This window comes from Oncorhynchus keta, chromosome 8 (assembly GCF_023373465.1).
Source record: "Oncorhynchus keta strain PuntledgeMale-10-30-2019 chromosome 8, Oket_V2, whole genome shotgun sequence".
In the NCBI taxonomy this organism is placed as follows: Eukaryota; Metazoa; Chordata; class Actinopteri; order Salmoniformes; family Salmonidae; genus Oncorhynchus; species Oncorhynchus keta.
Window position 1 is genome coordinate 44,828,357 of NC_068428.1, and position 12,497 is coordinate 44,840,853.

The 12,497-nt window shown below is 44.3% G+C and overlaps 1 protein-coding gene across 4 annotated transcripts in view; it reads right to left on the reverse strand.

The window, feature by feature from the left end:
• flvcr2b (FLVCR heme transporter 2b) overlaps nt 1–12,497 on the reverse strand; it is a 78,589-nt gene that overhangs the window by 43,097 nt on the left and 22,995 nt on the right. For all 4 annotated transcript variants that reach the window (XR_008141483.1, XM_052524394.1, XM_052524393.1 and 1 more), the window contains exons 3-4: nt 7,645–7,785; nt 6,582–6,649 (exon numbers count right to left, since the gene is read on the reverse strand). Coding sequence is in view for 3 of the 4 variants with exons in the window: in XM_052524394.1 (XP_052380354.1) it covers nt 6,582–6,649; nt 7,645–7,785 (209 nt within the window). In the remaining variant the exon portion in view is untranslated. The remainder of the gene's footprint in view (nt 1–6,581; nt 6,650–7,644; nt 7,786–12,497) is intronic.

Consider the following 12,497-nt stretch of genomic DNA (forward strand, 5'->3'; position numbering starts at 1 on the left):
AGGGTACCATAGAGCTCTGGTCTAAAGTAGTGCACGATATAAGGAATAGGGTACCATAGAGCTCTGGTCTAAAGTAGTGCTATAAGGAATAGGGTGCCATAGAGCTCTGGTCTAAAGTAGTGCACGATATAAGGACTAGGGTACCATAGAGCTCTGGTCTAAAGTAGTGCACGATATAAGGAATAGGGTACCATAGAGCTCTGGTCTAAAGTAGTGCACGATATAAGGAATAGGGTACCATAGAGCTCTGGTCTAAAGTAGTGCACGATATAAGGAATAGGGTACCATAGAGCTCTGGTCTAAAGTAGTGCACTATATAAGGAATAGGGTACCATAGAGCTCTGGTCTAAAGTAGTGCACGATATAAGGAATAGGGTACCATAGAGCTCTGGTCTAAAGTAGTGCACGATATAAGGAATAGGGTACCATAGAGCTCTGGTCTAAAGTAGTGCACGATATAAGGAATAGGGTGCCATAGAGCTCTGGTCTAAAGTAGTGCACTAAATAGAGCTCTGGTCTAAAGTAGTGCACGATATAAGGAATAGGGTACCATAGAGCTCTGGTCTAAAGTAGTGCACTATATAAGGAATAGGGTACCATAGAGCTCTGGTCTAAAGTAGTGCACTATATAAGGAATAGGGTACCATAGAGCTCTGGTCTAAAGTAGTGCACTATATAAGGAATAGGGTACCATAGAGCTCTGGTCTAAAGTAGTGCACTATATAGGGAATAGGGTGCCATAGAGCTCTGGTCTAAAGTAGTGCACGATATAAGGAATAGGGTACCATAGAGCTCTGGTCTAAAGTAGTGCACGATATAAGGAATAGGGTACCATAGAGCTCTGGTCTAAAGTAGTGCACGATATAAGGAATAGGGTACCATAGAGCTCTGGTCTAAAGTAGTGCACGATATAAGGAATAGGGTGCCATAGAGCTCTGGTCTAAAGTAGTGCACGATATAAGGAATAGGGTACCATAGAGCTCTGGTCTAAAGTAGTGCACTATATAAGGACTAGGGTACCATAGAGCTCTGGTCTAAAGTAGTGCACTATAAGGAATAGGGTGCCATAGAGCTCTGGTCTAAAGTAGTGCACTATAAGGAATAGGGTAGGGTGCCATAGAGCTCTGGTCTAAAGTAGTGCACGATATAAGGAATAGGGTACCATAGAGCTCTGGTCTAAAGTAGTGCACGATATAAGGAATAGGGTACCATAGAGCTCTGGTCTAAAGTAGTGATATAAGGAATAGGGTACCATAGAGCTCTGGTCTAAAGTAGTGCCCATAGAGCTCTGGTCTAAAGTAGTGCACTATATAAGGACTAGGGTACCATAGAGCTCTGGTCTAAAGTAGTGCAATATAAGGAATAGTAGAGCTCTGGTCTAAAGTAGTGCATATAAGGACTAGGGTACCATAGAGCTCTGGTCTAAAGTAGTGCACGATATAAGGACTAGGGTACCATAGAGCTCTGGTCTAAAGTAGTGCACGATATAAGGAATAGGGTACCATAGAGCTCTGGTCTAAAGTAGTGCACGATATAAGGAATAGGGTACCATAGAGCTCTGGTCTAAAGTAGTGCACGATATAAGGACTAGGGTACCATAGAGCTCTGGTCTAAAGTAGTGCACGATATAAGGACTAGGGTACCATAGAGCTCTGGTCTAAAGTAGTGCACGATATAAGGACTAGGGTACCATAGAGCTCTGGTCTAAAGTAGTGCACGATATAAGGACTAGGGTACCATAGAGCTCTGGTCTAAAGTAGTGCACGATATAAGGAATAGGGTGCCATAGAGCTCTGGTCTAAAGTAGTGCACTATATAAGGACTAGGGTACCATAGAGCTCTGGTCTAAAGTAGTGCACGATATAAGGACTAGGGTACCATAGAGCTCTGGTCTAAAGTAGTGCACTATATAAGGAATAGGGTACCATAGAGCTCTGGTCTAAAGTAGTGCACTATATAGGGAATAGGGTACCATAGAGCTCTGGTCTAAAGTAGTGCACTATATAAGGAATAGGGTACCATAGAGCTCTGGTCTAAAGTAGTGCACTATATAGGGAATAGGGTACCATAGAGCTCTGGTCTAAAGTAGTGCACGATATAAGGAATAGGGTACCATAGAGCTCTGGTCTAAAGTAGTGCACTATATAGGGAATAGGGTACCATAGAGCTCTGGTCTAAAGTAGTGCACGATATAGGGACTAGGGTACCATAGAGCTCTGGTCTAAAGTAGTGCACGATATAAGGAATAGGGTACCATAGAGCTCTGGTCTAAAGTAGTGCACTATATAAGGAATAGGGTACCATAGAGCTCTGGTCTAAAGTAGTGCACTATATAAGGAATAAGGTGCCATTTGTGAGCTATTTTAACCAACTACTGACTAGGTTGGAAACAGGTTTCCCTGAGTTACATTTACATTACATTTACATTACATTACATTTACATTACATTTACATTACATTACATTTACATTACATTACATTTAAGTCATTTAGCAGACGCTCTTATCCAGAGCGACTTACAAATTGGAGTTTCCATCAGTATTGAACAGAGGAATGTGAAGCTATACAAGCTAGACAGGTCATATCAGGTGGCAGAGGGAGTGTGACAGTCTCTTTCTGTAGGAGATAACTTGTAATATATTACATGTACATATTACCTCAACTAACCGGCCGGTGCCCCCGCACGTTGACCCTGTACCGGTACCCGTGTGTACAACCTCGCTATCGTTATTTTACTGCTGCTCTTTAATTATTTGTTACTTTTATTTCTTATTTGTATTTTTTATTTAAACTGCATTGTTGGTTAAGGGCTTTGTAAGTATACATTTCACTGTAAGGTCTACCACACCTGTTGTAGTCAGCAAATGTGACAAATAACATGTTATTTGATACTGAACACTATACTGATGCTGATGAGGTCAATAGGTTTAGGGCAGTGGTCACCAACGGATCCATCTCCAAGCCATTCCTAGCCGATCAACCAAACATTTCTCTTAAAAACACAACTGTAAAGCCTTGCGTTCATATTTTATTTTTTAAACATTTTGCACCGTTGGCAGTAGGTGCACTTGATTCAACAGGCCTAGTGCCGGGAAGGCAAATTGTTCCCATTTTGAACCATGTGTCTGAAGGTAGAACTCCACCTACCCAGCAGGCCCAGAGAGCAAATCAAGCGCACCTATTGGCCTACCACTGGCCGATCAGATCGTGTCTGCACAGTTTCCTCGAGCCAGACGCACATCAAATAAAAACTCACAGCAAGGTTAAAAACGTTTAAAACCATGACTAGAGAGAGACTCAACAAATATAGCAAAGAGCTGATGTCAAATCAAATCCAATTTTATTTGTCACATACACATGGTTAGCAGATGTTAATGCGAGTGTAGCGAAATGCTTGTGCTTCTAGTTCCGACAATGCAGTAATAACCAACGAGTAATCTAGCTAACAATTCCAAAACTACTGTCTTATACACAGTGTAAGGGGATAAAGAATATGTACATACGGATATATGAATGAGTGATGGTACAGAGCAGCATAGGCAAGATACAGTAGATGGTATCGAGTGCAGTATATACATATGAGATGAGTATGTAAACAAAGTGTCATAGTTAAAGTAGCTAGAGATACATGTATTACATAAGGATGCAGTAGATGATGTAGAGTACAGTATATACATATGCATATGAGATGAATAATGTAGGGTATGTGAACATTATATAAGGTAGCATTGTTTAAAGTGGCTAGTGATATATTTTACATAATTTCACATCAATTCCCATTATTAAAGTGGCTGGAGTTGAGTCAGTGTCAGTGTCAGTGTGTTGGCAGCAGCCACTCAATGTTAGTGGTGGCTGTTTAACAGTCTGATGGCCTTGAGATAGAAGCTGTTTTTCAGTCTCTCGGTCCCAGCTTTGATGCACCTGTACTGACCTCGCCTTCTGGATGATAGCGGGGTGAACAGGCAGTGGCTCGGGTGGTTGTTGTCCTTGATGATCTTTATGGCCTTCCTGTAACATTGGGTGGTGTAGGTGTCCTGGAGGGCAGGTAGTTTGCCCCCGGTAATGCGTTGTGCAGACCTCACTACCCTCTGGAGAGCCTTACGGTTGTGGGCGGAGCAGTTGCCGTACCAGGCGGTGATACAGCCCGACAGGATGCTCTCGATTGTGCATCTGTAGAAGTTTGTGAGTGCTTTTGGTGACAAGCCGAATTTCTTCAGCCTCCTGAGGTTGAAGAGGCGCTGCTGCGCCTTCTTCATGATGCTGTCTGTGTGAGTGGACCAATTCAGTTTGTCTGTGATGTGTATGCCGAGGAACTTAAAACTTGCTACCCTCTCCACTACTGTTCCATCGATGTGGATAGGGGGGTGTTCCCTCTGCTGTTTCCTGAAGTCCACCATCATCTCCTTAGTTGACGTTGAGTGTGAGGTTATTTTCCTGACACCACACTCCGAGGGCCCTCACCTCCTCCCTGTAGGCCGTCTCGTCGTTGTTGGTAATCAAGCCTACCACTGTTGTGTCGTCCGCAAACTTGATGATTGAGTTGGAGGCGTGCGTGGCCACACAGTCGTGGGTGAACAGGGAGTACAGGAGAGGGCTCAGAACGCACCCTTGTGGGGCCCCAGTGTTGAGGATCGGTTGGGGTGGAGATGTTGTTGCCTACCCTCACCACCTGGGGGCGGCCCGTCAGGAAGTCCAGTACCCAGTTGCACAGGGCGGGGTCGAGACCCAGGGTCTCGAGCTTGATGACGAGCTTCGAGGGTACTATGGTGTTGAATGCCGAGCTGTAGTCGATAAACAGCATTCTCACATAGGTATTCCTCTTGTCCAGATGGGTTAGGGCAGTGTGCAGTGTGGTTGAGATTGCATCTTCTGCGGACCTATTTGGGCGGTAAGCAAATTGGAGTGGGTCTAGGGTGTCAGGTAGGGTGGAGGTGATATGGTCCTTGACTAGTCTCTCAAAGCACTTCATGATGACGGAAGTGAGTGCTACGGGGCGGTAGTCGTTTAGCTCAGTTACCTTAGCTTTCTTGGGAACAGGAACAATGGTGGCCCTCTTGAAGCATGTGGGAACAGCAGACTGGTATAGGGATTGATTGAATATGTCCGTAAACACACCAGCCAGCTGGTCTGCGCATGCTCTGAGGGCGCGGCTGGGGATGCAGTCTGGGCCTGCAGCCTTGCGAGGGTTGACACGTTTAAATGTCTTACTCACCTCTGCTGCAGTGAAGGAGAGTCCGCATGTTTTCGTTGCAGGCCGTGTCAGTGGCACTGTATTGTCCTCAAAGCGGGCAAAAAAGTTATTTAGTCTGCCTGGGAGCAAGACATCCTGGTCCGTGACTGGGCTGGTTTTCTTCTTGTAGTCCGTGATTGACTGTAGACCCTGCCACATGCCTCTTGTGTCTGAGCCATGGAATTGAGATTCTACTACAGTCTCTGTACTGACGCTTAGCTTGTTTAATAGCTTTGCGGAGGGAATAGCTGCACTGTTTGTATTTGGTCATGTCACCAGTCACCTTGCCCTGATTAAAAGCAGTGGTTCACGCTTTCAGTTTCACGCGAATGCTGCCATCAATCCACGGTTTCTGGTTAGGGAATGTTTTAATCGTTGCTATGGGAACGATTTGATATGATGTTTTTATAAGTTCATGTTTAACCCCCAGCCACCTGGCGACAACCCCCTAACCCCCAGCCACAACCCTCTTTAGGTAAGGGTGAATAACAGAGCTTTGTTAAATAACTTCACCCTTCAGTAATGTAATCTCTCCTGACCTTTTACTATACTTCTAGAATGTTTGTATTGTTAACCAAATAACACACCCATTGTTGTATTCTAGAATGTTTGTATTGTTAACCAAATAACATGCCCATTGTTGTATTGTAGAATGTTTGTATTGTTAACCAAATAACACGCCCATTTGTGTATTCTAGAATGTTGGTATTGTTAACCAAATAACATGCCCATTGTTGTATTGTAGAATGGTTGTATTGTTAACCAAATAACACACCCATTGTTGTATTCTAGAATGTTTGTATTGTTAACCAAATAACACGCCCATTGTTGTATTGTAGAATGTTTGCATTGTGAACCAAATAACACACCCATTGTTGTATTCTAGAATGTTTGTATTGTTAACCAAATAACATGCCCATTGTTGTATTGTAGAATGGTTGTATTGTTAACCAAATAACACACCCATTGTTGTATTCTAGAATGTTTGTATTGTTAACCAAATAACACGCCCATTGTTGTATTGTAGAATGTTTGCATTGTGAACCAAATAACACACCCATTGTTGTATTCTAGAATGTTTGTATTGTTATCCAAATAACACGCCCATTGTTGTATTCTAGAATGTTTGTATTGTTAACCAAATAACAGGCCCATTGTTGTATTGTAGAATGTTTGTATTGTTATCCAAATAACACGCCCATTGTTGTATTCTAGAATGTTTGTATTGTTAACCAAATAACACACCCATTGTTGTATTGTAGAATGTTTGTATTGTTAACCAAATAACACGCCCATTGTTGTAGTGTTGCCAATGTGTTTCAGTGCCCACATACTGCAGAGTAGGACTTACAGGGTAGTGCTCGATGATCATGCGGTTCAGTAGCGTGCCCACAGCATAAAAGCAGCCCACGTTCAGTCCTGTTGGTGGGGAAAAAAAGCAAGTGAGGCAGGGTTAACAGGGACTTTCAGGGAGCTTTCGGAGAGCTTTCTGACTTCACCCACAGCAGTTATACTATTACTGTGGACTTCACCCACAGCAGTTATAGTGTTACTGTGGACTTCACCCACAGCAGTTATAGTATTACTGTGGACTTCACCCACAGCAGTTATAGTATTAACTGTGGACTTCACCCACAGCAGTTATAGTATTACTGTGGACTTCACCCACAGCAGTTATAGTATTAACTGTGGACTTCACCCACAGCAGTTATAGTATTAACTGTGGACTTCACCCACAGCACTGCATTCTTACCTGGTTATTGTCATCTTATTTCACCGTTTTCTCCTGGTACTTTCCAGATGTGACCCTACTCTTTCAGCACCGTAAACTACAGCGCTTCCATTAATATATGAGACCAATAAGTTGTTGTTTTTTTAAACAAAGAGAAACATAAAAACATTGTTTTACACGTTGACATGCGACCATAACATTTCCTTGTGGATCTGGGGACAGCCAATGACATCCTAGCTGGCACAGAGTCCTTTCCTATAGGACAACACATTAATGGTGCACCTGTGATGCAGTGTGGGAAATATGGGCACATTGCTGAGGTGCAGGTAGCCTAGTGTTGGGCCAGTAACAAAAAGGTTGTTGGTTCCAATCTCTGAGCCAACTTGGTGGAAAAATCTGTTGATGTGCCCTTGAGCAAGGCACTTAACCAAAATTGCTCTGGATAAGTGTCTACCAAATGACAAAAAAAAGTTGTTTACTGGGTAACTGTAGGTCAGGTGGAACAGGTAACACACTAGCAGACAGTTCACAACTAGCCTGTCTACTTGAAACATAATACCCGAGACATGACAGTTGTGTTTTCACGTTATCCTTCCTGGCTATGATGAATGCATAACCAGGATAGCCCTGGACAGCTCAGCTCAACACAGATCAGTAGTGATACAAGGGGTTAAGTACTGACCGTATGTGAGGATGAGGAGGAGGAAGGGTTTGTTTCGGAGCAGCCTGAGGATGGAGGCGGTGTAGGAGTACTGTTCTGGAGAGATACAGCGAGCTGTGGCCTGAGCCTGAGTGGGAGGGAGCTCCGGACGCTCCTGGAACACTGGAGAGAGAGAGAGAGAGAGAGACAGAAAGAGACATCAGTAACACAGTCAAAAGAACGTAACATTTATGAATGAATCAGAGTGGGTTATACAGAGAAGATGCAGAGAGCATTGATTCAGAGAGCCTATACACTTGTGCCTATATACAGGTTGAAAATGGCAGACTGGGACACAGGATCTGAGCTTCTCAGGATCTGAGCTTCTCAGGTTTAGCTAGTCATGTCGGCTACAGAACAGTCTTTCAAAATAATGTTTAAAAGTATAAAAGTACATTGAAATTACTTAGGAACTGTGCACACTTTGAAGAGGTGTGTGGCCACTTGGGAAACACCAGTTCGACCTCTAACCTTTGCCATTTACTGGTATGATGTTGCACCTCCTTCAAATGTCCCATGGATATTTCTTATCATGTACGAAGAGTATTTTCAGTATTTTGGGTTTTTCAGTCCAACCCTCTTCCTGGAGATCTTGAGGACAGTAGATCTCCAGGAAGAGGGCTGGACTGAAAACCCACAGGACAGTAAATCTCCAGGAAGAGGGCTGGACTGAAAACCCACAGGACAGTAGATCTCCAGGAAGAGGGCTGGACTGAAAACCCACAGGACAGTAGATCTCCAGGAAGAGGGCTGGACTGAAAACCCACAGGACAGTAGATCTCCAGGAAGAGGGCTGGACTGAAAACCCACAGGACAGTAGATCTCCAGGAAGAGGGCTGGACTGAAAACCCACAGGACAGTAGATCTCCAGGAAGAGGGCTGGACTGAAAACCCACAGGACAGTAGATCTCCAGGAAGAGGGCTGGACTGAAAACCCACAGGACAGTAGATCTCCAGGAAGAGGGCTGGACTGAAAACCCACAGGACAGTAGATCTCCAGGAAGAGGGCTGGACTGAAAACCCACAGGACAGTAGATCTCCAGGAAGAGGGTTGGGCCGCCCTGGCCTAGAGGCTACTGTCTGAACATGCAAAACAGGTTTTCGTTCAGTGTTGTAATTGGTGCTTTCCACACTCCGATACAGTGTCGACCTGTCATTCAGGGCCTGTTTTGAGCCCCAGATGTTCAGCTAAAATGAAATAGTTGGCCTGTTTCACATGTCCCTTTGGCATTAATTCATGTCACATATCAGTGTGCAAACAATGTGGAAGAAAATAAATCCTTGCGTTATTAAAGCTGCAAACATTGCCTCGGAGTACGGCAGCTCCAAAATGCAGGTGTTTCAGCCTAGCTCAGTGCTTTCTGTGGTGCAGGGGCAGCCAACGAAAGCACATAGCATAGGTGTTGGTAATTTTCTCTAGTTGCGCCGTGATTGGCTCAGTGTTCTGTCACTCATGGGGACACTACATCGCCATCAGTCATCATCAAATCAGGTCAACAATCTACTGTCAAATCTTTCTCAATCCTTGTCTCTTTTCCAAGCTAAACAGGATAAACACCCACCCATCTTGGGCCAGAAAAAGTTGAATACAAAGGCCATTCTGTCAATCCAGCATGAATTTATTCCAGACTTTGATGACCAAGTTTGCCCACAAGAAAGACCGCTGCACCACCTTCTGTTCAAGTGAGCAACGCACAACAATGGGGGAGTCCAAAAAATATATGTATAAATGATGTAATATGCCAGGGAGATATGTGCATTCAGAAAGTATTCAGACCCCTTGACTTTTCCACATTTTGTTACAGCCTTTTTCTAAAAGGATTCAATTATTATTTTTCTCAATACACAATGACAAAGCAAAAAACTGTTTTAGACATTTTTGCTAATTTATTCAGACCCTTTTGCTATGAGACTCAAAATGGAGCTCAGGTGCATCATGTTTCCATTGATCAACTTGATTGGGAGTCCACCTGTGGTAAATTCAATTGATTGGACATGAGTTGGAAAGGCACACACCTGTCCATGTAAGGTCCCACAGTTGACACTTGATACGGAAATGCGTTTTAATAAATGATTAGAATATTACACTCTTGAAATCATAAGTTAATATGTTAAAAAAATAAATAAATTGATAAATTGATTTGAATCATTGGATTATTCTAATGCATGTATGTAAGTGTTAAGAATCATTTTGATTTTTATAATACCGTGTGTGGTTTTAGTCAGTGGAATAATAATATATCCTGACGTGTAGTTCTTAGTCAGAATCAACATTTTGGGAACAATGTGTCTGGTATTTTGATAACAGACGGTCTGTCTGAGCCAGATTAGGGGCCGACCTTGGCTGGGACACTGAGAACTTCCCAGTCCCAGGTCTCTCCTTATTTTAGGGGAGGGCAGGAAGACGCTATTCTCAAGGACGCCCCTAGTCTCTATTGGCGGGCGGATTTGGTGATTTGTGTGGAAGTATGTGTGTCACTATAAAATTGAAGATCTTTGTACGTTGCACGTCAGAACGTTCCCGTGAATAAACATTTAACTTTGGTAGACTGGGCCTCTGTCTGTTCTCATTTCTATCAGTATCTTACAAATCCTAATACTTTGTAATTAAACATGTGTTCTTAACTGACTTGCCAAGTTAAACAAAAGGTTCCATTGATTAAAAAAAATATATATATATATATAAAATAAATCATGTTTTTCAAGGGCTAAAAGAGACAGAGCAACAGTAACAAATACTGAAAGCCTCTGTCTAGAATGGCCCCCTATTACCCATGGCCCCAGGGCAAAAGAATTGCAAAAGAAGTGTACAATGAATAATGAGCCATGTCGGACTCGGCCCTCGTCGCCGACCCAAAGGAACGTCAACTGTGGAATCCTGACTGTGACATGACGTGCCTCAAGCAGACTTTCTCTTCACAGAGCTTTCAGAGAGGAGTCTGGGGGTGAAGAAATGCTGCAGATGTCTTTGTGGTTCTTATCTCAGAGCCAGCCCTCCCTGGGGCGTCTCAACCAGCAGGGGTTATCAGTGAACTAGCCCCTCCCTCCCTGGGGCGTCTCGACCACAGCACGAGTCTACTCCAACTAAGTACTCTAACCTAGACTGTACTCACTGAACTGGAACCCACAGCTACACAGACCCAAGACAACAAACTCTTAATGAAACATATTGGCTGCTGAGACCTGTCTGTGTACACCATCCGTGGAACAGGCCTGGAGACAGCAGCAGAGACAGCGGTCTACAGGATAATCAGAATGTTGAAAGTCTTGGCTTCGTCTCTCTAGGAATGGGTGAAGAACAAGTCAGTAACACCCTCAGCTTACCTCAGACCCAAGACATTATTAAAGGCCCTGTGAAAGACTAGTGTCCAGTGTTCTTGTACATCAAACAGAAACAGGAGATCGGGGCTGTTCTAACTTGGACAAGGCTTCTTACTTCCTGACAAGACATTGAAACTAAAGGCTTGTTGGAGAGGAATCAAACCATCTCAGAAATGGGCTCCCGGGTGGTGCAAGCGGTCTAAGGCACTGCATTTCAGTGCTTGAGGCGTCACTACAGACACCCTGGTTCGAATTCAGGTTGTATCACAACCGGCCGTTATTGGGAGACCCATAGGGTGGAGCACAATTGGCCCAGCGTCATCCGCATTTGGCCGGTGTAGGCCGTCATTGTAAATAAGAATTTGTTTTTAACGGACCTTCCTTGTTAAATTAAAAGAGCGACTTACCCAGAAATACAGAGCTGTCAAAAAGGTCATTCTAACATGTATTGACTCAGGGGGTGTAAATAGTTATGTAAATTAGATATTTCTATTCTATTCTATTTCTGATGACCAGGTGGCGAATCGCATCTCTGCATGTCTGGCAGACATATCAGTGTGGATGACGGATCACCACCTCAAGCTGAACCTCGGCAAGACGGAGCTGCTCTTCCTCCCGGGGAAGGACTGCCCGTTCCATGATCTCGCCATCACGGTTGACAACTCCATTGTGTCCTCCTCCCAGAGCGCTAAAGAACCTTGGCGTGATCCTGGACAACACCCTGTCGTTCTCAACTAACATCAAGGCGGTGGCCCGTTCCTGTAGGTTCATGCTCTACAACATCCGCAGAGTACGACCCTGCCTCACACAGGAAGCGGCGCAGGTCCTAATCCAGGCACTTGTCATCTCCCGTCTGGATTACTGCAACTCGCTGTTGGCTGGGCTCCCTGCCTGTGCCATTAAACCCCTACAACTCATCCAGAACGCCGTAGCCCGTCTGGTGTTCAACCTTCCCAAGTTCTCTCACGTCACCCCGCTCCTCCGCTCTCTCCACTGGCTTCCAGTTGAAGCTCGCATCCGCTACAAGACCATGGTGCTTGCCTACGGAGCTGTGAGGGGAACGGCACCTCAGTACCTCCAGGCTCTGATCAGGCCCTACACCCAAACAAGGGCACTGCGTTCATCCACCTCTGGCATGCTCGCCTCCCTACCACTGAGGAAGTACAGTTCCTGCTCAGCCCAGTCAAAACTGTTCACTGCTCTGGCCCCCCAATGGTGGAACAAACTCCCTCACGACGCCAGGACAGCGGAGTCAATCACCACCTTCCGGAGACACCTGAAACCCCACCTCTTTAAGGAATACCTAGGATAGGATAAGTAATCCTTCTCACCCCCCCTAAAAGATTTAGATGCACTATTGTAAAGTGGCTGTTCCACTGGATGTCATAAGGTGAATGCACCAATTTGTAAGTCGCTCTGGATAAGAGCGTCTGCTAAATGACTTAAATGTAAATGTAATTTTTTCCTTACATTTGTTTGTATTTTAAAACAGCACTTTGTCATTATTATTAGAT